The 27074-nt window shown below is 40.7% G+C and overlaps 1 protein-coding gene across 5 annotated transcripts; it reads left to right on the top strand.

The window, feature by feature from the left end:
• Positions 1-21256: 21256 nt before the first annotated feature.
• LOC133830894 (MMS19 nucleotide excision repair protein homolog) lies at positions 21257-26654 on the top strand. 5 transcript variants are annotated; one of them, XM_062261003.1, is made up of 8 exons: positions 21257-21850; positions 21925-21979; positions 22383-22480; positions 22618-22776; positions 22885-22944; positions 24613-24749; positions 25104-26303; positions 26507-26654. In XM_062261003.1, the coding sequence occupies exons 2-6, from the start codon at positions 21934-21936 to the stop codon at positions 24622-24624; spliced, it is 375 nt and encodes a 124-aa protein (XP_062116987.1). In that variant the 5' UTR covers positions 21257-21850; positions 21925-21933; the 3' UTR covers positions 24625-24749; positions 25104-26303; positions 26507-26654. The 5 variants fall into 5 exon arrangements, with proteins under 5 accessions (XP_062116987.1, XP_062116985.1, XP_062116983.1 ...); XM_062261001.1 differs by lacking the exons at positions 21257-21850; positions 21925-21979; positions 22383-22480; positions 22618-22776; positions 22885-22944 and adding exons at positions 23602-23655; positions 24017-24178; positions 24257-24403 and having other exon boundaries at positions 26544-26654; XM_062260999.1 differs by lacking the exons at positions 21257-21850; positions 21925-21979; positions 22383-22480; positions 22618-22776; positions 22885-22944 and adding exons at positions 23602-23655; positions 24017-24178; positions 24257-24403.
• Positions 26655-27074: the final 420 nt, after the last annotated feature.

The raw sequence follows: 27074 nt of genomic DNA, 5'->3' as shown, positions 1-27074 counted from the left end.
TTATCAGACAAGTCAATATCTCACGTTGCATCACATAGCCTGAGTCAGATAACCATTCAATATAGTCAAGTATTCCACATACTAGGCATATCAACTCATAACATGCACAGTTTATAAACGATAACCAGGGCTAGCGCTCACAGGCTGCTCCCTCTGTTATCCCAGTGTTCATGGCTCCCAGTGGCCGAATCGCGCTCTGTGCGCTGATAGTATGTACGACACTCTTAGGCTGCTTTTACATGTCCCATGGCGTGATACCAACATTGACACGATACAATTCTCGGGAGCACTTAGTCCCATCACAATCATATAACCGGGTGTAGTTTTCTTACCTTTCAATTCACAAGCTTTGACCCCTTGACTCTTTGAGCACGACCCCCCTCGAGCCCTAGCGCTCACCTAAACACAAACATGGCCAAAGTCATCATCAACCCTCAAGTTCAAAACCTAGCCCTGGGGCCAATCCCGAGCCCCCGGGAAGTCCTAGTTCCACCAAACATGGTGGTGGAACCAAACCCCAAACCTTAGGTAAAAAACCCTTGCAAATAACCCTAAAATCCCCTTCAGAAGGCAGGGTAGCGCTACAACGCTCTTGGGAGGGCGCTACAGCGCTACAGACAGAAGCCAAATTCCCCTTAGCACTATGGCCCAACGCTACAGCGCCCAAAGGCTAGCGCTGTAGCGATAGTCACAGACAGCCCAGCACCAAAATTTCCCTTCTGCGATTTTCTCGAACCAACCTCAACCAAACCTCTTCCAACTCTTACCCAAACTTAAAAACAACCTCATGAACACACTCCACTCATCCCAAGCACCCCAAACACCTAAAACCCAAGCACATGCATCCACAAACTCAGATTTCACCATAACCACTCCTAAGCTCTAAAACTCGGTAAAAACCAGCTGATCATCAAAATTGGAGCTTAGAATTCATACCTTTGATAGGATTTCGCCCACAAGCTATCCCTAGGCTTCCTTGACTTGCCACTCCTCAGCCTTAAGCCTGAATTCCCCAAAGTTCCATTCAATTCAACTTAAATACCACAACTCAAAAACCAGAAACATAAATGGATGAACTCTAGAATCTTACCTCAAGTGTCAATGAAAGCCTGCTAAACCTCAGCCAATTCCTTAGTCTTAGGCCAGGATCCTTGATGTTTAGTTACCCCAGCTCTCCCTTGAGCTTTACTCCAAAAAGTCCTCAAGAAACAAATGAAGAAAGCCTGAACCGACTCAGAGAAACTCTCTCTGTTTTTCCCTCTTTCTTTTCCCTTCCTTTTCCTACTTTTTCAGACTTCTTTGATATTCTACAAATTCCACTAACATAAAGCCTTAGTATAATCTAACTTCTGTAAAGCAAATGACCATTATACCCTCCCTATTAACTCTAACCCTTTAGTCCACTTAAGGGCATCTTAGTCATTTCACCCAATTCCCGCTAATTCCTCGAGTGTCTCTATTATTTCCTGCTTAATTCCCGATACCTAATTAATCACCAATAGCATTCCTCAATGTCATAATAGACTCTAGTTTATCTACTAAATTCCCATTTATACCCCTGAGCTCACCCCGAGCCGGGTATAAATCCCCGCTATGACTTTTCCGCTACTTTGCTCACTAGGATCGTCTCGGGTCACAGATCACAGATATATCCACATAATAATGTGGTATCAACAATTATCACATATATCAAAGCAATTATGCCCATAATGGCCAAAATTACGATTATGCCCTTCTAACCTAATCAGGGCCTATATGCATACTAACACACATAGTCATGCATCTCAAATATTCAAGTAATCATATAACATGATTTAAATCATAACCATGCATCTTAATCATTAAATTCACACATAATCCCCATTATGCCCTCCAGGCACACTAATCAAGGCCCTTAAGCCTTATTAGCGAATTTGGGTCGTTACAACTATCCCCTCCTAATGAGAATTTCGTCCTCGAAATTTACCTGAACAACTCGGGATACTGATCCCGCACCGCTGTCTCAAGCTCCCAGGTCGCCTCCTCGACCTTACTATTCCTCCACAGCACTTTAACCAAAGGAATCGTCTTATTCCGCAACACTTTATCTTTCCGATCCAAGATCTGAACCGGTTGCTCTTCATAAGAAAAATCCGCCTGTAACTCCAAATCTTCATGCCTCGATACATGAGTCACATCTGAGACATACTTCCGAAGCATTGAGACATGGAACACGTCATGAACCCCAGACAACGATGGCGGCAAAGCTAACCTGTAAGCCACCTGACCAATCTTTTCCAGGATCTCAAATGGTCCAATAAATCTAGGGCTCAGTTTGCCCTTCTTACCGAACCTCCTCACCCCTCGCAGAGGCGAAACTCGAAGGAAGACGTGGTCACCAACCTGAAACTCCACGTCTCTATGCTTAGGATCAGCGTAGCTTTTCTGTCTGCTCTGAGATGCGAGCATCCTAGCTCGGATATTCTCTATGGCCTCACTTGTCTTCTGAACCATATCTGGCCCCAAATACCTCCTCTCACCCATCTCATCCCAATGAATGGGTGATCTACACTTCCTCCCATATAACATCTCATAAGGAGCCACTCCAATTGTTGACTGATAACTATTGTGTACGAAAATTCAATCAACGGAAGGTACTTACTCCATGAACCCTCAAAATCAATCACACAGGCTCTGAGCATATCCTCCAATACCTGGATCGTTCTCTCAGACTGTCCATCAGTCTGAGGATGAAAAGCTGTACTGAACTTCAGCTGAGTTCCCAAAGCTTTTTGCAAACCACCCCAAAACTTGGAGGTGAAGATAGGATCCCGGTCCGACACTATAGACTTAGGAACCCCATGGAGACGTACGATCTCCCTCACATACAACTCAGCATACTGATCTACAGTGTATGTTGACCTCACCGGAAGAAAATGGGCTGATTTGGTGTATCTATCCACTATCACCCATACTGAATCATGAAGTCCTATTGTCCTGGGTAAACCTCCCACAAAGTCCATAGTAATATCCTCCCATTTCCATTTAGGAATACCCAAAGGCTGAAGCAACCCTGCTGGTCGTTGATGCTCAGCTTTCACCTGCTGACAGGTTAGGCATCTGGCAACGTACTCAACCACATCCTTCTTCATCCCGGGCCACCAATACAAGGTCCGTAGATCCTGATACATCTTCGTGGTACCCGGATGAAGCGAGTACGGCGTCGTATGAGCCTCATCTAATATTTCTCGTCTGATCCCCTCATCAGCTGGAACACAGATTCGTCCCTGATACCGAAGTAAACCAATCTCAGAAACAAACCAAAAAGATAAATGACACAAATATTTATAGTGGTTCACCCCCAAAGATTGTAATAACCTACGTCCACTTAGTGTTCTTATTAATGTAGAGCTCCAAAAATTGTGATCAATGAACTAGGGTTCACGAGTTTCACAAGCTTGGAGATGAATACAAATTTGGCAGATAAAAACACTATAATTCTCTCTAAAGATCCAAAAGTCACCTCTTTTGAGCCCTTCGAGTCTTATTTATAGGCTCAAGGAGTTCCTCATGGGCCGATGGGCCTTAATTACATTTAATACACGTGTATCCAAAGAATAATAGAAATCACACTTATTACATAAATACAAGATTACATATCTATAGAAGATTTCTGAAAAACTGCGACCAGACTGGTCGCCCATAAAATATGCCTTCTGCTGAGTGAATTCTCCTCTGGTCGATGGTTGAATAGAACATACTCATTTAAATAGTCACGCGTATCCCACGTGCATGTTAATTTTTCCACGTCATTATGAAAATCTTTTTTGGGTAAACATTTGCCCCCCAAGTTTATTTTACTACGACCAACATATAATAAACTTAATCGACTAGCTTTGCATCTAACCTGTCATGTTTGTCAGCACCTTTTTGAAAAGGTAAATAATCATGACCGTTACAGTTTCCCAAAAATATTTCGACAGCTAACACGATTTCCCAAGCATCGAAAACTTACCTCCATCATTACCTCTTTAACTGCGCCACGAACAGTATAAAAACTCATTTTCCCCACTTTTCATTTTTTACCAAGTCCTTATCTATCCTCAAGAAGTCAGAAGAAAAACTCTCAAGAGAAGCCCAGAAACCTTCAACAATTCGAGATGTGTTTGACAATCCCCGAACACCAACATCCGCTACTCCTTTGCAATCTGCAACTCAAGTAAGTTCTTGAACCCCTTGTCTCTGTTATACAATCTAAAATGAATTTCACGAGTTTTCTGGTGTGATTTTTCAATGTTCTTGAGAAAATAAAATTTGGGTAATCGGGTTCATATGCAGAAACATGATAGAATAAGAATTTTAAGTAGTAAAAAAATATTAAGTGAGGCTTAGAAATGGATGTGGGAAGTAAGAATACTGTTTTAGGGCCCAAAATCGAAGTGAAAATTCGATTTTTATGCTTTCGAAAAAAATTGGGTTTTTCCCGCTTGTTTTCGGAGTCGAAAATTTTTTCTGAAAAAACTTTTCACTTCCACTTTTTAATATTTTTCTCCAAACTGCTCGCAAGTTTAGATTGTTTATATTAGGATGCTGCTGGTCATATAAAAGCTTAACTTTTATACACGAGCAACGTTATCCTCATACTTCTTTTTCTATCTATTGGTCGTAGATTCTCACTTCCCCTTTATTCTTCTCAGATCTTCATGCACGATCCTTGGGGAGGTGAGAGGCCAATAGAAGACTACCTTCTTGCGGTGCTATTTGAGGACCAAGAATAGCCATCACTTTTGTTCTCTGAATTCCCATCTTCATAGTAAAACCCTCCGACCAACCCTCTGACTAGTCAACCTAACATGGGTCGCGTGAAATACACTGCTCGTAGAAAGAAGAAAACAACCAACTCACCTTCTAACCAACCTGCCACTCGTGCCAAGGATCCTTCAACTAATCATTAGCCTGTAAACTTCGCATTGCCTAAAATTCAACCCAAAGCCAGGCCTCACGATGGTCCCTGAGCCGAAGATGAAGTTGAATGGTATCTTGCGCCTCCTAGTGTCATATCAAATAGGACAGTGACGAAATATCTCAAGAAGTACGGCTTTACTAGGATTACATTAGTTAAGCCTACACCTGATCAGAGGGCAAACTTGCCTGGAGGCACCTTCAGCGCCTGGTCGAGGTTTCACATTGAGGCAGGGGCAATCCTGCCCTAGCACGACTACTTTCAAGGGGTGGCCAACTACTTCGAGGTCGCCCCTTTCCAAATAACACCCAATGGATATAGAGTGCTATCAACACTTTATATCCTCTATAACCATAAAAAATGGCATGTGCCAACACCCCACGAGATCAACTACCTTTCTAATCTAAAATCTAACCCCAACTAGAATAATACGAGGTTCTTCCACTTCTTCCACCAGGAAACTGGTTGTGTATTCCTGAGTGACATCACCCATAAATCCAATGTGGGAAAATACTTCCAGGAGTACTTCCTCACAACGGACCTGGTTGCTGACAATCTAGCCTTCACGCGAAGAGGTAAGTTTCTCAATCTCTGGTCGTGTATTTTCTTATCAGTTTTTCCTTCACTGTCCTTAGAAAATTGGTGTTGTATCCAGGCCCATGGTATCGACCAGACCCCACTCCAGAGATGCATATTAGGGCTACAGCACTGGCCAGCATGACGAACATCGAAAAGAGCGTCAAGGAGCTGGTTACTGAAAGCAACCTCAAGCTGGTAGGCCTTTTTGCACCTCACCCAGAAGTGAGGGAGTCCACCACGGGGAGTGCCGTAGGAGAGGGTACTAGACCAGAAATCACTGAGCAGTAGCAGGATGTTTCACAATCTCAAAGGTGATGACCAACGAGAGTGACCATCCGAGAATCCCCCAGTAGCACTCGAGCTGTTGCTGCCCCTGCCCAACATGGGAGGGGGAAACAAAAATTGCCGGAATACATTGACACTATATCCGAATCATCCGACGAGAATGGTATAGATCTCTCGCTTTTAGATAACTTGCCCATCCCTTATCATCTATTCGATAGGGATGGCAATTTTAATTTTACAACAAGAAATTTTAATTCGGACTTCTTCGAGGCAAATAGTGAGTGTAGCTGTAGTTCTATAGATAATATAGCGACCAGTAATAATAGCTTGGGTATACGACTTAGAATTTCCCTTTCTATTATTTTATTGCTTCTTTAATTTCCTTATCTGATCATTTCTTTCTATTTGGTAGTCATGCCTTCCGAAGAAGCCTTTGACATCTACACTAACATCGATGTCGAAGCTCCTACGAGCAAGAAGAGAGGAAGCAGATGACACCCTGGGGAGAGCAGTAGCGACCCCTCCAAGAAAAGGGCTTGAATAGAGGACCCTCCAGCACCAACACTTTCCAAGGACACGACCCCTCCTCCAGCTCCTCGCAACACGACTCCTCCAGCTCCTCGCGACATAACTCCTCCTGAGTAGTCAAGAAAAACTCAGGTGGTGGCTATCTTGAACACTGCTTATAGCTTGGCTAACGACAAGCTGCAAAAACTGTCAAGACAGCATCGTAGCCAAGAAGCTTTCAACAACATCCCCTCCATGAAGACCAACCCGATTCTCAGCCGCGCGCTGAATGAAATACTCAGTATAAGTTACAATCTTTGCTGTGTTGTAGCTTACTAGCTCGCCCTGTCACTAATACTAACAGCGCTACTTTTTATCTGATCGCAGAGTGTTCTGACCATGAGTACTGGTTGGCATCACCCTGAGGAGATTGATGCCAAGCATGCTAAGGAGATCAAAGCATGCGAGGAGAGGGCTAACGCGTGTGAAGAGAAGGCCAAAGCATGCGAAGAGCAGAATGCCTGTCTGAGCAAAGAGCTAAGAAAGAGCCAAGAAGTGGTGGTCAAAATTACTGCTACCAAAAACTAGTTCAAGGAAGCTTTGGAGATTAATTTCAAAGAAGCGTCAAAACTTCTGGATGAGCTGGTGGCCAGCCGACAAGAAGTCACCGAGTTGGAGGGGCGAGTAAAGCTGCTCGAGGAAACAAATGCTCAGAACCTGGAGAAGTACAATGGGGCAACTTTCAACTGCTTCTACCTATTCTAGAAGAACAATCCAGAGGTGAACTTCAACTACCTTCCTGAGCATGCAAGGCAACTCGAACTGACGAGATGCGCTGCTCACCTATAAGAGGAGAAAGCTCGAGAATCTCCTGAAATCTCCTTGGAAACAGGCATCGAGGGTGTTGAAGAGGAGACGGGGACCATAGTCGACCAGTAATCCCAGCCAGATCCTCCTGCTGCTCAGTGATTTATTCATTTATTTTTTATTTATATATATATTTTTTTTGTAACTAGGAGGTACGAACTACGGTTCGTAATGTCGAGATAATTTTTTGCTGCGTAAGGCAGCTTCCTTTTAATCATTAATTACATCCGAGCATCAACTGCTCGCGGTGTAAAACATTTCATTTTGATATTATAATATTTTCTATTTATTATAACATCTACTCATATGACCGAACTTAGCTTAGCACTTTCTTTTCATCTTACAAAATCCAAATTTTTTGAAAAATACTCTAAGTGTCGTAGTATGCTTTCCCTTATTTTGCTCGTGTGTTTACATATGCCTGTTGATATGCTTTGCTTGCTTAGTATCTTATATTCCCCCCAAGTGATTGAGAAGCTTAGGGTTCTTGGACACTTGCCATGACAAAGCCCTGCTCGAACATTACTGCTCGCGCACATATAATAAAAATGATAATATAGCAAAACAACACACGTAATGAGCAAATACTTGTAATAAATACAATAATTGGCAAGAATAACTGGCTCGCACAGTTCCTTTTATCTCTCGTAATAAATGGACAAAATCGTGTCTGTACAAATGACCAAAAATTGATCTTACACTTGTAAGTGACCAGTCATATAATTGACCAGCCCTCATTCATAAACTTATAAAATATGGAATTAATACAAGCAAGTTCTTTTAAAAAGAACTATTTATTGATAATACTTGCGTAGGTGTTCTCCATTCCAATAGCAAGGAATGAGATCTCCATTTAAGCGAGCAAGTTTATATGTGCTCGGTTGAAGAATTTCTTCAATTTGATATGGACCCTCCCAGTTTGGTCTGAGTACTCTGGCAGCTTGATCACGAGTGTTGAGAAAAACTCTTCTAAGTACCAAATCTCCCACATTAAACTTTCTTTCTCGTACTTTAGATTTAAAATATCAAGCCACCTTTTGCTTATAAGCTGTCGCTCGAAGTTGAGCTTGCTCGCGCCTTTCATCGACCAAGTCCAAAGACTCCATCATTAACTGATCGTTAGTACTTTGATCGTATGTCAGCCTTCTATGTGATGGTGGGCTAGCTCAACAAGCAACATGGCCACATACCCATAGGCCAAAGAAAATGGAGTATGGCCTGTTGCTGTTCGATGGGATGTTCTATACAACCAAAGGACTTCGGGTAGTTGTTCTGGCCATGCCCCCTTTACTTCTTCAAGTATTTTCTTCAGGGTGTCCTTAAAGGTCTTGTTGATAGCTTCAACCTGTGCATTCACTTGCGGATCAGCTACCGATGAAAAACACTTTATGATCCCGTGCCTCTTGCAAAAATTAGTGAAAAGGTCACTATCAAATTGTGTGCCATTATCAGAGACAATTTTCCTTGGTAACCCATATCGACACACGATATTCTTGACAACAAATTCTAATACCTTCTTGGTCATTATTGTTGCAAGTGGCTCAGCCTTGGCCCACTTTGTGAAGTAGTCAATAGCAACTATTGCATATTTGATATTACCTTTTCCTGTGGGTAAAGACCCGATCAAATCAATCCCCCATATTGCGAATGGCCATGGGCTCTGCATCTGTTTGAGCTTATTTGGGGCTACTCAAGGTATCTTGGAGAATCTCTGACACTTATCACATTTCCGAACGAAATCCATAGAGTCCTCATTCATGGTAGGCCAGAAATACCCTTGCCTTGAGATTTTCTTCGACAAACTTTGACCCTCAGCGTGATCTCCACAGAAACCTTCATGGACTTCTTGCATTAGTTCCTTGGCCTTTTCCTTAGAAACGCAACTTAACAGAGGCATCGAGTACCCTCTTCTATATAAAATTCTGTCGACCAGAATGAATCGAGCCGACTGCCTCTTGAGAGTCCTTGCTTTGTTTCTTTCTGCTAGCAGCAATCCTTGCTCAAGGTATTTAATGATGGGCGTCATCCATGTGTCTGTTGTTTGAATAACCAGTGAAGACTCTTCTATTCGAATGCTTGGTGCTGACAAATGCTCAACTAGTACTATGTTCAAGGCCTCAGCATCCTTCACGCTTGCTAACTTGGTCAAGGCATCGGCATTCGAGTTCTGATCGCGAGGTACTTGCTGAAGGGTATACTTTTTGAACTATGCCAATAAGTCCTTTGCTTATTCAAATAAGCAACCATCGTGAGACCTCGATCTTGATATTCTCCTATAATTTGATTAACCACTAGCTGGGAGTCACTGTAAATCTCAAGTGACTTTATATCCATGTCCTTAGCTAGTCTTAATCCTGCGAGCAGAGCTTCATATCCGGCTTTGTTATTGGATGTTGTAAAGTCGAATTTGATTGCACAATGGAATCGATGTCCTTCGGCGTGACTAAGATCAAATCTGCCCCTGCGTTGTTCTCGTTGGAAGAGCCGTCTCGGACATATTCCAGGAAGGAGTTTGACTTTGGAGTTCAGTCTCTTCCATCGGTTCGATAGTCTGGATTCCAGTGAATTCTGCGACAAAGTCTGCTAGAGCCTGTCCTTTCACAGTTGCTCGTGGAGAATAAGAAATATCGAATTGCCCAAGTTTGACTGCCCATTTTAATAATCGACTGGGGACTTCTGGTTTTTGTAAGTCTTGCCATAATGGATGGTCGGTGAGTACCACGATGGGGTGAGCTTAAAAGTATGGTCGCAGCTTTCTGGAGACCAGAATCAAGCAATAGGCTAACTTCTCAATGGGTGGATACCGTAATTCTGCTCCCACTAACCTCTGGCTTACATAATACACTACTTTTTGTGCGTGGTCTTCTTCTCTAACTAGAACAACACTAGTAGCATATTCTGTGACTGCCAAATAAATGAACAAAGTTTCTTTCTCAACTGGTTTGGACAAGACTGGTGGTTGTGACATATGAGACTTTAGTGCTTGAAAAGCCTGTTTGCACTCTTCTTCCCACTCGAACTTCTTGTTGCCCCTGAGTAGATTAAAAAATGGAACACACTTGTCCGTTGACTTAGAAATGAATCTACTCAAAGCGGCAATCCTCCCAGTTAGGCTTTGAACATCTTTAATCTTGGCAGGCGACTGCATCTCGATCAGGGCCTTGATCTTTTCGGGATTAGCATCGATTCCTCGCGAGTTTACTATGAATCACAAAAAATTTCCCGATCCAACACAAAAGGAACACTTGAGGGGATTTAACTTCATCTGATATTTGTTCAAGATGTTGAAGCATTCTCGCAGATCCTCAATGTGCTCTTCAGCCTTCTTCGACTTAACCAGCATGTCATCGACATATACTTCCATGTTAACTCTGATCAGCTCTTTAAAGATATGGTTGACCAGTCGCTGGTAAGTCGCAGCTGTGTTTTTCAAATCGAAGGGCATTGATTTATAATAGCAGAGCCCTGTATCTGTTCGAAAGCTAGTGTGTTCCTCATCAGGTGGGTGCATACTGATTTGATTGTACCCAGAGTATGCATCCATGAATGACAAAATCTCATGTCCTAATGTAGCATCGACTAGTTGGTCGATCCTCAGGAGTGGGAAATAATTCTTCGGGCAGGCTTTATTAAGGTCTGTGAAATCCACACACATCCTCCACTTGCCATTCGGCTTGGGAACCAGTACAGGATTAGAGACCCAAGATGGATAAAATGCTACCCTGATGAATCTGTTCTGCTTTAGCTTCTCGATCTCATCTTTTAACGCCTTTGATCTATTTTTGTCGAGTAGCCTTGTTTTTTGTTGTACCGGTGGAAATTTTTTGTCTATATTTAAGACATGGTTGATCACCGACGGGTCTATCCCAACCATATCTTTATGTGACCAGGAAAAGACTTCCTGGTTCTCCTTAAAAAATTCCACCAGTTTATTTCTTGTTGTTGTCTCTAAGATTTTACCGACTTTCATAACCTTGGTCGAATCTGCCTCTTCTAGTTTGACCTCCTCGAGGTCCTCCATGGGTCCAACATTTTCTTCAAAATCCCCAAAGTGAGGATCTAAGTATCTATCCTCACTTTGGGCAACACCCTATTTGGTGACCTGTTCACTTGATTGGGCTTGTACTTCATTTACCAACAACAACCTTTTCTCAGCTTTTCCCCTGATCCGCCCCTTTTTGACTTGGTGATCAAGGAATTATAGCATTCCCGTGCTTCTCGCTGGTTTCCCAACACGCATCCTACCCCTGCGTCGGTTGGAAACTTCATGGCCAGGTGCCAGACTGAGGTTACGTCTCGCAGGCCAACTAGAATTGGCCTTCTAATCACAACATTATATGCAGAAGGACAATCAACTACTGTAAAGGTAGTGAGTAATGTCATGTTCGTAGGTGAAGTTCCTGCTGTGAATGGAAGCTTGATCAACCTAGTTGGGGCGAGCCCTTCGCCAGAAAAACCATAAATGGTTTGGTTGCATGGTTCGAGATCTTGCACTGACAATTTCATCATTTCCATTGAAGATTTATATAGAATGTTGACTGAGCTTCCTGTATCTACCAACACCCGCTTAACCATCATATTTGCACTCTGGATGTCCACGACCAGAGGATCTGAATGGGGAAATCGAACATGCTGAGCGTCAAGCTCAGAGAAATTTATCGATTCTTCCTCTGTTCGAGCTTTTTTGGGAGCTGCTCCTCTACGTTCAACATTTCAATGTCCTGGTCGAGACGTAAGGTTTGGGCGTATCTTTCCCATGCCTTCCCACTATCACCTGCTATGTGTGGTCCTCTGCAAATGATCAGCAATGTACCAGCAACTGGAGCTGGCTATAAAGGGGGCGAGCGTTGGCATACAGGTTCTTGCTCATTGCCTCCTTGAGCCTCTCGCGGAGAACCTCTAGCGACTCATACATATCTTCTCAAGTGTCCTTGTCTAGGAAAGATATATCCAAAAGGAACTCAATCTCATCTTTAAGCTGGTTGCATTTGTTGGTATCATGACCATAGTCGTTATGAAAGCGTCAAAACTTTGTAGTATCCCTTTTTGATATATCTTCCCTGATTGGGGCTCGGCGTCTGAAGGGAACTGTAGTGTGATTGGCCTGATATACCTCTGCTCGGCTATCGACTATGGCTGTGTAATTGGTGAACCTCGGCTCGTATCTATTACTTTTAGGGCGCTTGTTCTCAGACGTTGATGGCCCGTGGTTCGCCCTTTTTCCTCCATTTTCCCCATTATTTTTGCTGTTGCCATTAGGTTTCCCAAACCCATTGGCGGCTTTGGTGGGATCTTCTTTCAGGCCTTGGTTGTCTGTGGGAGACTTCCCTTCGTTGGCTATGGCCTCCTTAAGCTTGATGTGTAACGCCCTAGATAACCAAGACCATTACACTATGTGTTTGAAATAGTGCGAGACTTGCTAATCAAGTCATTTAAATAAAAGCGTGAATCTAGAGACATAAATAGGTTAAGTTTAAAATATTTTTGTTATAAACGAATAATTTTCATTAAAATAAATGTTTGGTACATGGGATCCCAAATCAAGGTTTAAATAACATAACTACAGAATTCCCAAATGTTATAAACAATCAAATCCACTCTAATGGCAAAATACACGTTTTTGGTTTCCGTTCCTGTACAATCCCTCGACCGTGGCGGCCGAGCAGCTGACAATGTACACCTCACCCCCAGAGCTCTCCAACTCATGGTCAACTCATCTTACCCTTGCCTTTACCTGCACCACGTAGCACTCGTGAGCTGAGGCCCAGCAAGAAAACATAATATCATAGCATAATCAGTATCAGTAACTAAGTAGTTCACAGAGTATGACCAAATGATTTACAAGACATTAATCAATTAGCCAGGAAGCCATAACATTCATTCAATCCAGGACATTAGGCAATATCCAACAATCTAGTTTCCAGATATTCAGCATATCATATACATCAAATCAACAGTGGTATACATATCAAGCAATAACTAGGGTTGATGCCCGTAGGCTGCACCCTTTATTTAATACACTGTCTATGGCTGGCTTAGGCTAAGCCCAGTGTTATACCCACTGACTCCGGCCAGCTTAACTGAGCTTAGTGACTAATAAGATATCCTCAACTACCAGTGGCTGAGCCACGCCTTGTGTGCAAGTATTGATTCCGACACCCTTAGGTCGTTCATCACATGTCCCCATGGCATAATACCACCTCATGAAATTCATACAATTATAGGGAGCTCTTAGTCCCAACATATTCACATGGTTTATCACAATCATATAACAGTGCATACAAATATAGGGAACACTTAGTCCCATCCTATCCACATAAACGGGTGCAGTTTTCTTACCTTTAATTCCAAGTGCTTTGATTAGGAAAGACGACCCCCGAGCACGATCCTGCCCCGAGCCCAAGTGTAAACCTAGTCACAACCATGATAAAAGATTCCATCAATAATTGTATAAAGGTTTTCGGATAGAGTTCTAACCTCCGGGACATCGAATTGCACCAAACACGGTAGTGGGATTGATCCCGAGCAGGTTAGGTTCCCGCGCTTAAAAACTCCAAAAGGCCAAAAATTCCCTTAAGAGCCGCGACCCTAGCACTCCATGCCGCGGCTCGCCTCCAACCAGAGGTCCAGCCTCGCCCAGAAACAGACACGGGCCGCGGCCCAGCATACCCCATGCCGCGGCTCACCTTTCTTCCTCAGCCTCCATCTACTTCGAAGGGCCGCGACACACCAAGAACTGAGCCGCAGCCCGACCCCTTGGAACCCAGAAAACCCACCATTTTCTCAACCAAAATCAAGCCAAGTACCCCTTAAATCCTTCTAACAACTTAATTTAATCATCCCAGAAGTTCCATTATGATTCCAACAGCAAAACCTAACAAACTCTAGCTTTAAAACTCATAAAACCCAAAATTCAATCTTCAACTTCAACACCTCCAAAAGAACTTGAAACCCAGCCAATAAACACAGAAGTAGATAACTAAAATCATAGTTTAATGCTTACCTTAGCTCTGCTTGAATCCACAAATTGACATTGAACAATCTCCAAGTTCTAGAGCCCCAAATCCTAGCTTCATCTTCTAAATTCTCCTTGGTATGACTTAGAGAAAGAAGACAGAGAATAGAGGGTGCCTTGGGTCTATTCACAAAGTTCTTAAAGTTTCTTTGGTTTTGTTTTATTTACTTAAGTTTCTAAGGTTACCTCAAAGGCTCAGGATACCGAAAACGTCCCCGATGGAAAAATGGTAAAATTCCCCGGTATTCCCACCTAGGCTTCCTAACCTCAAATATATCTCCAATTATTTATTTTCATAACTCAATAACCCAAATAAATGTCCATTACCCAAAATACCCCTTGACTCGCCCCGAGTCAAGTATCGGGTCTCGTTGTGACTTTCCCGCTACTTGCTTCCTAGGATCGCCTCGTGTCGAATGCTGCAAATATATATATCCACATAATAATGTGGTCTCAATAGTTAATCACATTTATGCCCTTACGGGCCAAAATTACAATTATGCCCTTACAAGCTAAACAGGGCCCGCATGCTTATCTAATACTCATAAACATGCATTCCATATATTCATATAATCATGGAATCATGCATATCACATAATCATGCATTTTCATCATTAATTCACATAACTTCCAATTATGCCCTCCCGACACACTAATTAAGGCCCTTAAGCCTTATTAGTAATTTTGGGTCGTTACATGATGTATCTGTCTGTTCAGTCTAGAAATTCTTGAGTGCTCTTGACCCCATTCTTCCGCAAGCTGTTCCAAAGGGATGAATGGTGTCGTACTCCAGCAGTAAGAGCCATCATATTTCCTTCATCGCCAATCGTCTTAGCCGCAGCAGCGGCTCGCATGAATCGTTGAACATACCCCTTCAGGGTTTCTCCCTCCTTTTGGTGTGTAACGACCCAAACTTGCTAATAAGGCTTAAGGGCCTTGATTAGTGTGCCTGGAGGGCATAACGAGAATTATGTGTGACTTTGATGAGTAGATGCATGATTATGATTTAAATCATGTTATACGACTATTTGAATATTTGAGATGCATGACTATGTGTATTAGTATGCATGTAGGCCCTGACTAGGTTAGAAGGGCATAATCGTAATTTTGGCCATTTTGGGCATAACTGCTTTGATATATGTGATAATTGTTGAGACCACATTATTATGTGGATATATCTGTGATCTGTGATTCGAGACGATCCTAGTGAGCAAAGTAGCGAAAAGTCATGGCGGGGATTTATACCCGGCTCGGGTGAGCCTAGGGGTATAAATGGGAATTTAGTGAGTATATTGGAGTCTAATTTAACATTGAGGAATATAGTTGGAGATTAGTTAGGTATCGGGAATTAAGCGGGAAATATTAGAGGCACTTGAGGAGTTAGCAGGAATTGGGTAAAATGACTAAAATGCCCCTAAGTGAATTAAAGGGTTTGGACTTAATAGGGAGGGCATAATAGTCATTTGGCTTACAGGAGTTAAGTGTTACTAAAGCTTTATGTTAGTGGAGATTGTAGAAAGTAATAGAAGTCTGGAAAGAAAAGAAGAAAGAGAAGAGAAAAGGAAGGGAAAACAGAGTTGTATTCTCTTGGTTCGGTTTGTGGTTATCTCACCAATTTTCTAGGGTTTTCTTGGAGAAAAGCTCAGAGGAGAGTTGGGTTAGGCTGAGCATCAAGAATCCTAGGCTAGGCTTGGAGAATTGGCAGAGGTTTAGCAGGAACACCCTAACACTTGAGGTAAGGTTCTATAGTTTCTTCAGTTTCTGGTTTGGTTTTTAAACTATGGTGCATAAGCTGAGTTTGATGGGAATTCAGGCCAAAATTTGAGGGGGAGCAAGCCAAAGAGGTGTAGAGGTTGTCTTGAAATCGAAACCCCATTAAAGGTATGAATTCTAAGCTTCTAACTCTGATGTTTTGACTGGTTTTGTTGAGTTTCTGAGCTTAGGGTCAGCTATGGTGAATTTTGGGATTAGAGATGCATGTGGTTGGGTTTTGAGTATTTGGGGTGTTTGGGATGAGTGGAGTATGTTTATAAGGTTGTTTTTGAGTTTGGTAAAGGTTTGGAGAAGTTTTGGTTGAGTTTGGTTCGAGGAAATCGCAGGAAGTGAAATTTGGTGTTTGCCTGTCTGTGACTAGCGCTACAGCGCTAGCCTTTGGGCGTTGTAGCACTAGGCCATCCATGCTGAGGGGATTTTACTTCTGTTTGTAGCGTGTAGTGCCCTCCTAAGAGCGCTGTAGCACTGCCCTGCTTTCATAAAGGGATTTTAGGGTTGTTTGCAAGGGTTTTTGACCAAGGGTTTGGGGTTCGATTCCACCACCTTGTTTGGTGGAACTAGGACTTCCCGGGGGCTCGGGATTGGCCCCGAGACTAGGTTTTGGACTTGAGGATCGATGATGACTTTGGCCTATAGTTGTGATTAGGTGAGCGCAAGGGCTCGAGAGGGATCGTGCTCAAGGAGTCAAGTGATCAAAGCTAGCGAATCGACATGTAAGAAAACTGCACCCGGTTATATGTTTGTGATGGAACTAAGTGCTCCCAATATTTGTATCGTGTCAATGATGGTATTATGCCATTGGACATGTAAAAGCGGCCCAAGAGTGCCATACATAATATTTGCGCACAAGGCGCGGCTTGGCCACTGGTAGCCAAGGACAGCTTAATATTCACTAAGCTCGGTTTAAGCGGGCCGGAGTCAGTGGGATAACAGAGGGAGTAGCCTGAGGCTGCTAGCCCTAGTTATCACTTGTGAACTGATATATGATATGAGATGACATGTTAGTGTGCTGAATACTTGATTATACTGAATGATTATATGGTTGAGAACTTGTGATGCGATATGAGATATAGATTTGTCTGTTGATTGCTTATGCTCTGTTGTTGTGTTTTCTTGCTGGGCCTTGGATCACGGGTGCTACGTGGTGCAGGTAAAGGAAAAGGCAAGCTGGAACAACCCTGAGATGGAGAGCTGCGGGGTTGAATGTACATAGCCAGCTGTTCGATCACCATGGTCGAGGAGTGGATCAGGACAGGGATTGCCTAACTGTTTGTTTTGCCTTAATATGGCTTGTTATTGTATCTAAACTTTATGACTTTTGTAGACGGTCTTTAAACTTATTATTTTTGGGATCCCGTGTAAGCAGATAATGTTTCTTAATGAAAATGCGACTTTTGAGACTAAAACATTTTAACCCTAGTTCCTCTATAGTTTCAGTAACACGCTTTTAATTAAATGACTTGATTAGCAAGTCTAGCACTTTATAAACACACAGTGTAACGGTCTTGGCTATCCAAGGCGTTACCTGGTGTATCTCGACCAGCTGATTGGCCTTGGTCGAATGTACTCGACTAGCATAAAACTGTTCGTAAAAATCCTTCATGAACATTTCCCAAGGCATTATGCTAGCTGGAGGGAATTTGAAAAACCACTCCTGAGCAGTCTTGGACAAGGTAGCTGGAAAGTTTCTGCACAGAGCGTCGTCTGACACTTTTTGGATGTCAATCTGTATCTTGAATTTGTTCATGTGAGATACCGGGTCTTCTAATCCAGTGAAGTTAGGCAAGACCGGCATCTTAAATTTTCTTGGAGTCTCGTCCATCACGATTTTTGCACAAATGGAGTACCCTTTCTCCAGTCAAATTCATTGTGGGATGTCTGGTTCCCCACTAGTTGTTGGACGACCTGATTCAAAGCATCAAGCTGGGCCTACACAACCTCTATTACTATTGGAGCGACTAATGCTGTAGGAGCATACTCGTCGTGTCTTTCTCTTCTATCATTGAGAACATCCCTCAAATCTTCCTCCCTACGCCTTTGCTCGCTTGCGCCTAATTGATCAAATACATTGGGCTATCTAAGCTGCCCCCCCAGCATTCTGGCTCATTGGTCAATTTTCTCTTAGTGGAGGGTTCTGTTCTCCACCCCTCTGTTCTTGCCGTTGACCAACATTTCCTCTGCTAGAATTCGCCTCATTATAGTCATGGTCATCTCTAAATTGTGACCGATTAAGGTGCGACCTGATGTTCACACTATTTCCCCATCCCCTTGTTGGCATGTCCCGACTGATAAGTGGAGGTCTACGTTGGTCAGTAGGTCCCCAGACATTATTAGGCCGTTGGGGACCCCTGACCGCAGAGCCTGATTCAACCTGCCTTCTGCTTGCAGAAGGACATTGTCCTCTGTACGGTGGGTCTGGTTCCTCGGCAGTCTGGCATTTAGGGCTACGGGGATGTTGTCCAGCCCTACTCTGCCTTTGCTGCTGGGGATTATCTTGACCAGCGCAAGAGAATGGTTGCTGCTCAGGATCCTGGAACGCATATCTTGTTGAGCAGCAGGGGGTTGCTCCGACCTCTGAGGGTTTGTCGGTTGAGGTGGAGTGTGGTGATGTTGGGGATGATCTGATTATGGACCTTGTTGTGGTTGTGTACTAGGTAGCTGATCTAGTTGGGAGGCAGGTGTAGGCTGTCCTCGGGCACCCTGAATGGCTGCCTTTAGAGCGGCAGTGGCATCCCTCTGCCGGCGGTCCATGTCGGCCTGCTGCTCATTCGATTCTTGGTGTTGCCTATCAATCTCCCTTTGCTACAGTGCCATTATTTCAGCCACATTTTCTTGATTAGCCCTCAGATTGGCTAATTCCTCTTGCAACACAATCAGAGTCGTCCTCAAAGTTTTAGAATCCATCTCCTCCTTCTCCAATTCCACTTGTGGCTCATCCTCAGCAACATTTTGTGGAGGAGGTTGGGTTAGCGCAGTACCAGAGGTTTGCCTAGTCTTCTTAGCTGTTTTTTCCATTTGATCTTCTTGGAGGTCTTGAGTTCAGCTCTCAATGAAAGCACCAAAATGTGGACCCTCGATTTGGCCAACGACATGGAGTCAAGTAAAGCAATAAGAATGAGATGAACTCAAACCAAAAAGATAAATGACAAAGATTTATAGTGGTTTGGCCCCAAAGATGGTAATAACCTACGTCCACTTAGTGTTCTTATTAATGTAGTACTCCAAAAATTGTGATCAATGAACAAAGGTTCACGAGTTTCACAAGATTGGAGATGAATACGAATTTTGCAAATAAAAACACTATAATTCTCTATAAAAATCCAAAAATCCCCTCTTTTGAGCCCTTCGAGTCTTATTTATAAGCTCAAGGAGTTCCTCATGGACCGATGGGCCTTAATTACATTAAATACATGTGTATCCAAAGAATAATGGAAATCACACTTATTACATAAATACAAGATTACATATCTATAGAAGATTTCTGAAAAACTACAACCAGACTGGTCGCCCATAAAAATATGCCTTCTGCTGAGTAAATTCTCCTCTGGTCGATGCTCGAATAGAACATACTCATTTAAACAGTCACGCATATCCCACGTGCATGTTAATTTTGCCACGTCATAATGCAAATCTTTTTTGGGTAAACACCAGTAGAGATAGACAGTAAGGAATTGGATGTTGATTTGATTTAGTTAGCGATGTATGAATTTGATATGATCCTAGGGATGGATTGGCTATCGAAGTATAGGGCGACGATTGACTGCAAGTGCAGGACGGTGACTTTTGAACCAGAAGGGGAGGTACCCTTTGTATTCGTGGGGACAGTGAGTGGACTGCGAGTACCTATGATTTTGGCATTGAAGGCTAGAGACCTGATGCTGAAGGGTTGCATAGGATTCCTAGCAAACATTGTGGATACCTCAAGAGTTGTGTCTGTTGGACCGAGTGAGACTAGAACGGTAAGAGAGTTTCTAGATTTATTCCCTCCAGATTTGCTAGGATTGCTGCCACACCGAGAGATCGAGTTTGTTATAGAGTTAGCGCCAGGGGTGGAGCCAGTATCTAGGACACCTTATAGAATGCCTCTGGCAGAGTTGAAGGAACTGAAGATTCAGTTGCAAGAGTTACTAGATTTGGGATTTATCATTGAGTTTTTCACCATGGGGTGCTCCAGTGTTGTTCATCAAGAAGAAGGATGGATCTTTAAGGATGTGTATTGACTACAGAGAGCTAAACAAGTTGACCATTAAGAACAAGCTCACTACACCAAACACTCATTACCATAACACATGATTATAATACTATTTGAAAAGAGTTATTGTATATATAAAGTTATTGAGTAAAATCACACGCGCGGCAAATTAAAAATAAAGCGCCAAGTGAAAAAAAAAAGAGGCAAATTTTTCTCATTTTCACTATCTCGGACCGAAGTCTTTTCTCTTTCTCATTTTCCCTTTTTTACCCTTCTCCTTCTCGTCTCTCTCTTCCCTTCGCCCTAGCCACACTCCCGTAACCACCATCATCCTCAGCTCCGACCACCTAACCACCATCCTCACCCCCGTTTTTCTCCGAGCCAAGCTCCAAATCTCAGGCACCCGTGAACCCAACCCCCGAACCAAGTGACCCCAGGTGCGAGCCCACCTCTGCGTGCCTTCGACCCAATGCGACTTCCATTCGCGGGCCACCACCAAGCTTACGCCGTTGAGGAGAAGATGAAAGGTTCTTTTCATTTTCCTTACGACGTTTTATTTTTCTTTTTTGTGGAAAATATTGGTATTCTGCTCAAGTATGTATTCACTGCATTAGATGTCAACCGATGGTTCCATAAGTAGTTTTCTACCCTTGAGCCTTTTACATTCCTAAAATTGTGTAGGCTTATCCAGCATTTTGATCCTCAACCAAGGCTATCATGCAATGCATCATTTGTTAGCATCAGATGAATATGCATTTGGATCCCTAGTTTGTGTTGTTTTTGCTCTTGCTTTTCAGGGTTGATTTCCTTCATTGTTTTGGCCTTGAGCTCATTGGGTAGTTTACTTCACTGGGTTTTGATTGTATGCAGACACAAATTCTCACTTAAGTAGAAAGTGCTTCTATATTTTACAAATGCTTGTAGTGTGTCATCTATGAGCAGCCCCGTGAGGCTGAAATTTCTGTATAGGGGAAATTGGTAGATCCCCAGCGTAAAAAGAGCAAAGGTTGGTATTTCTTTGGAGTTTTAAAAACTTGAACGATGGTGTGCTCAAATTTGTTGTGGAAGTGAGAAAAGCACTATGCAAAAACCAGAACTCTGGCTAGTATGTGACATTATTTGATTAATTGAGCTGGGAGTAGAAACAAAACGTTGTCGTTGGTGATAATAATGGTTTAAATTTTGTGTGATTAGTATTTATTTTAATTTTATTGAGAAAGTAATTTGATCACTGCTATTTTTCTAGTTGCCTCTGCTTCTTTGATGGGAATGTTGGCTCTGCTACTAATGTCGTCTTTTTTTTTTTCTGCAAGTGATTTAGGTCAAGTTCTTTCGAAAAATATTTATATCTTTGTTATTTTATTTTTTGCTGTAAACTGTAAGCAGTTTTATCTTCAATAACAATTTAAGTCTGAGATGTATGCCAAAGCATTTTTATACAATTGAGAATTACTTAATCTAATGTGCAACTTTAACTTGTAAGATTTCACCTACAAATAAGTAAATAAAAATTGTATTGAGGGCTGAGGCAATTGCTTTATGCATTTTGATACTTATCTTCGTGGTGCTTTATATATTTTACTCAAGGATAAGTATACTCAGTTCTATTATTTGTGTGTTACTGCAGGCTGCAAGTTTGGATTCTATCACTTCACTCGTTAAGAATGACTTGATAACTATTGAAACACTGGTAAGAATAAATTACCTTCTTGTCAGCTATAATTAATTGATTTATGTTCTTATATCTGGTTTTCTGTAATTTAGGTCAAAGAGATGGAAATGTATCTGACCACTACAGATAATGTCATTCGAGCTAGAGGTAAGTTGAAGTTTAATTCATTAAAAATTAACAAAGATTTAGATTTTTGTTTAAATGGTGTTCACTCCACAACTATTACAAAGTTGGAAACATAGTGGTCACATTTTGTATTGCATAGTGATTTTGGTTAATATGGCCCCATAGATTCTACTTTTAGTTTAGACTATACTAGTGAATTTTTACTCTAAACTTTAAAAGTTCATTCTTCTTACTGTTTTGGAAACTGCTGTTCTGTTTGTGCTTCTTTTTGAGTAGCATTGTTATTTTTCCTTGGAATATCTGCATTGTACAACAGGTGCTTCAATTTATTCCTGGCAGTTAACCACTTTCTTTCTTTTTTCCCATAAGTTTTTATCTATTTAATTTAATCTGAAAATCTCATAGATTATGTCCTCATCTTCAGGTACCCTTCTTCTTGCGGAAGTTCTTGGACGTCTTGCTTCAAAGCCACTAGGCAGTGCTATCATTCATAGCTTAATTGGATTCTTCACAGATAGGCTGGTGAGTTAGTGCTCTTTCCCCTATGCAATTTGTTTGTTTGAAGTCGGTTTGATGGTGAAGCACATTGTCACAAGAGCTAATTCTTTGATTGAACTCTTAACTTTTGTTGTTAATGTATTATTTTGTAATGATATTAGGCAGATTGGAGAGCATTACGTGGGGCTCTTGTTGGGTGCTTAGCATTACTGAGGAGAAAAAGTGATGTTGGTGTAGTCTCTTCCACTGATGCAAAAGCAGTTGCTGAGGTGTACTTAAAGACCCTACAGGTGCAGTCTTTAGGTCAGCATGACAGGAAGGTAAGAATCCAAATGCATGAATTTTAATCAAGAAAAAAAAAAGAACTACTTGCCTTCATGTATAGCCACTGCCCTTTTACAAAATTTAACGTCAAAGCATTGTTGCAGCTTTGTTTTCAGCTTCTGGAATGCGTCTTACAATGCTATCCCAATGAGGTTGCTTCCTTGGTATTCTTTCCAATCTCACTCGTTTTTAATATGTTTAATCGTTCGTTTCTTCTAGTGATATTGGATAAATTGCCAGCTGCCTTCCTTTTTATTTTTTTATTTTTTTACTTGTCAATTAAATCAATTTTCCTTTGCACGTTTGGCTAACTTTAGATGATAATTAGGCAACACAATTGCTTTCTGGTTTTGATGCTTGTTACTAATTTTCAATGTTCATGAAATTTCTAGCATTAATCTCTGAAGGTATTTATATATTAAAATGGTCTCTTTTTACAGCTACAAAATATATATTTTATTACCTTATGTAATAATATGAAGATATTGTCATTTTTTTTTTTGTTAGTTTTCACTTTCTTTGCATGCTTATTTGCCCTGTGATGGAAAATCTAATTTTCAGAAGCAGTTTCATGGTTTTGCATTATAAGACAAATAATAAAGAAAATGTAGTATTTGTTTTAAATGGGCTTGGTGATTGGCTAATTTATTTCTGTCATTGATTTGATATCATTGACAGTTATAGGATGAATTCAATCAGTATTAGAGCCTTGACGATAATGCAAGTGATAAAACTTCAATTCACGGGCACTTAAACAGATGCTTAGAATAATATGATCTTTCTTATTTTTGAAATTATACTGTGCATTTGGCTTGATTCCTCATTCGTTTTGTTTGGGTAGGTTCATTGGGACTACAGGAGCTTTAGTGGGTAAGGTGAGACTTTGATTTGATTAATGTTATAATCTTCTCAAAATTTCAACATTATTAAATATGGTTATCTGGATCAGGACATTATTTTGAGATATTTTGGCAGTGGCATATCTTGAAAATTGTTATTGCTATTCCAATTTTGGTCAACACTTTTTGTGTTTTCTTTGCACTATGTTATATGCTGAAGGAACACAAGTCAATAGATTTTTGTAATAAAAATGATCTCTGGATAAGAATTGCAGTGTTTACTTTCACCTTGGTTTATTAGCATAATCTGAACATGGTTTTTATAACATTGATCATTCATTCAATGTATGTTAATGCAATAGAGTGGCTTAAACAGATGCCAAGTTCTTTGTCATAGGTTAAAGGGTTCTGTGAAGGATGAATATGCAACCGGCTGTCCATTCCAGATCATCTGCCAATGGATTTGGCCGTCGCAGAGGCGAAAGAGATGTGGGGACCAGGCTGGAGAACAGGTCACAGAGTGGGAAGTCAAATTCCAATAACAGATTAACATCTGCTGGTGAAATTCGCTTACAATTTCTGTTGTTTCTTGTTAGGATTTATTTTCCATTGTTAAAGAGTCTAAATTCTATGACAGGGAGCAAAACTGGTGGCCATGGGAGTCCTTCGCATGATCGCTTAGTATATATAACTACTTGTTTTGTTGGTCAGCATGTGGATGTCCATGTGAAAAATGGATCCATATATTCTGGAATATTTCATGCAGCAAATGAAAAAGATTTTGGTAGGTTTCACTTTTTCTATTTTTGTTGAAGAGCTTATGTTTTACAGATTTCAACCTTTTTTATTTATTAAAGATCCAATCTTTAATATCTTAGTCTTCATTGAGTATTTTGCATTTTTTCTGGCGTTTAGTATTACTATAGTCAGCTGACAGTTCTAATCCTGTATTTTAGATGAGCTTTATCACATTCACCTGTTTGTTACATTCAGGAATTATATTGAAGATGGCTCGCTTGACAAAAGATGGTAGCTCTCGAGGACAAAAGTCTCCTGCGGAGTCAGTTAGCAAGCCTCCCGCAAAGACATTGATTATACCTTCTAAAGAACTTGTGCAAGTTATAGCAAAGGTTTTGCAATATTTATGTTCTGTTCTTATTTCTGATTTCAATTTGTTGCATATATTTTAAAAAGTAACACTGCTTATGGTTTTTGTTTGAGTTATGTTATTGTTTTGTTATTACTATAACTAATAACAAAACTATTGCTACTATATTACACTAATGCCTTGCTTGGTAAAATTTTTGGTTTCAAAAGTGAATAAAGGGTGGAGATCTTATCAAGATGTTACTTCAGAAAATCTTCACAATTTTTTTGAATATTGAAATAGAAATGTTTACGGGCAATAGCTTAATAGGTAGCTACATTAGATATTACATAATTGGATAGAGTATGCTGATGCAGTGGTAATTCAACTTTGACAGGATGTTTCTGTTACAAGTGAGGGGTTTTTAGATGAGGCTCAGTGTGAAAAACAGCAAGAACAAATTTGGAGCTTAGAAATGTATGGAGTATGACTGCAACTAGGGAAAGCTGTAGAAATATACAGGTCACTGATAATTACACTAATTTTTATAGTTTTATAATTACTGATATTTTCTAAACTTTCTAGTTCTCTGATTTTGCACCACGCAATAGTGCATGTGAAGGTAGTTCATATGATTGTGTTTATGGTTTGTCTTTATTATTATTATTATTGCTGTTGTTGTTTTTCGTACTCCATTTCTTGAATCCCACTGCTGCTCAATTAATTACAATACCTTACTCGTTACTGTTCATGGCTATAAAGCCTTTACTTCTGGAGATTATTAATACATACCGTCTGTCCAAATATTTTCACCTTTTCATGGTATCCTTGCCCTTCTTGTAATGCTTTAGACAATACTTGGTGATTGGCTCTGCTTTGAACTTGTCAAGTGAGATGCATAAATAATGCTGTTTCTTTTTTTTTTAGACTTTCTAAAGTTATAATTAATTTTCTGACATTTTTAATTAGTTTCTGCTTGTTTGAAGTATATTTCAATATTTGTAATTGTAAGGGGCAATTCATCTAAATACTAGCATGCTTCTTTAATTCTATGTTGTTTATTACAGTCCTTTTTTTTTGTGCAGTCCCTGAGAAACCTGTAATTATTTCAATATATTGTCAACATTCTTGAAAGTGATTTTGTACCGCACAATAGTGCATATGAAGGTAGTTCATATGATTGTATGTATGGTTTTATGGATTTAACTCCATGGCTACATTCTTAAGCTGTAAATCACTGTTGTTTGCAGGTCTCATGAGCTGGGCGCATTTGAAAGAGTCCTTGCTTAACATGCTTTTGGTATGTACTATCTTAAGAAAAGAATAATGAAGGGATTTATTCTTGTTGATGTGCTATTTTCAAAGTGATTTTTACTGCAGCATGGCTCTTATGTTTGAAGCTAATCTTCTACTGCAGGGATCCCCTGTTTTATGGTTTTATATATGATGAATTTGTAGTTATTTTTCTGTGTAAAAATATATAATTTGCCAAAAACATGGTCACTCAGCCAATCCTGAGGATGTTTTGCAGGTATACGATGAACCTAAATGGAAGCTTGAAATTGTTGTGCAGTACTTTTGGAAATATGTGGGAAAGGTAAGTGACTTCTTGGAATGTTGAAAGAACAAAGTAGTCAACCAAAGATAAGACTTCACATATATTGACCAAAGAACTTTCTTCCATGGTCATTGCTGTAGTTTGTTATTGTTGTCCTAAAGTGTTATTTTGTTGTAATGATAAAGCAATTTTTTTACTCATTGCTGATATTCTTATTTACCTTGTATCATTCGATATTGCAGCCTTCTGTCCGTACTCGTAGGTCTAATGGTTGTGTAGATGATACAACATTTAGTGGAGCATTGAAGTGCTTTTCAGATATCACCGGCACAAAAAGCGCTGTTAAAAGAATTGGGACTGAAGTAATTCAGTTACTCTTAGTACATGGATTTCAGGTGATTAGTCTTGCTCTTTATGAACTTATCTATATACCTGTTAATAAGTAACACTGTCTTTCAAAGTTTAACCTGTTGTATGTAAAGAGACCCCTGTACTCTATTTTATGCGATTGCTTTAGACCCCCACAACTACTCTTTGTAGTTCTTTTTTAAATTTTGTAGGATGACTGAGAAGATAAGTATTACTCTTCTTGCTAAACGTATCGGTTTTAAAGAAAAGATTCTGATTATATAATTATGTAGAGAATGGTTTTTCAAACGAAAATTTGTTTGCTGCTGACTTTCCTTCTCCAGATAATCCCAATTGTTTATTTGAACATGGAAAATTTTTGAACTCTAGTCATCTGATAAGCCATTCTACATGGAAAAGTACCTAGGATCGACGACTTGTTTAACCAGCTACATGAGAAGA

Source organism: Humulus lupulus, chromosome 4, assembly GCF_963169125.1.
Source record: "Humulus lupulus chromosome 4, drHumLupu1.1, whole genome shotgun sequence".
NCBI lineage: Eukaryota > Viridiplantae > Streptophyta > Magnoliopsida > Rosales > Cannabaceae > Humulus > Humulus lupulus.
The sequence above is the reverse complement of the archived record's forward strand: the minus strand, read 5'-3'. Positions and strand labels throughout refer to the sequence as shown.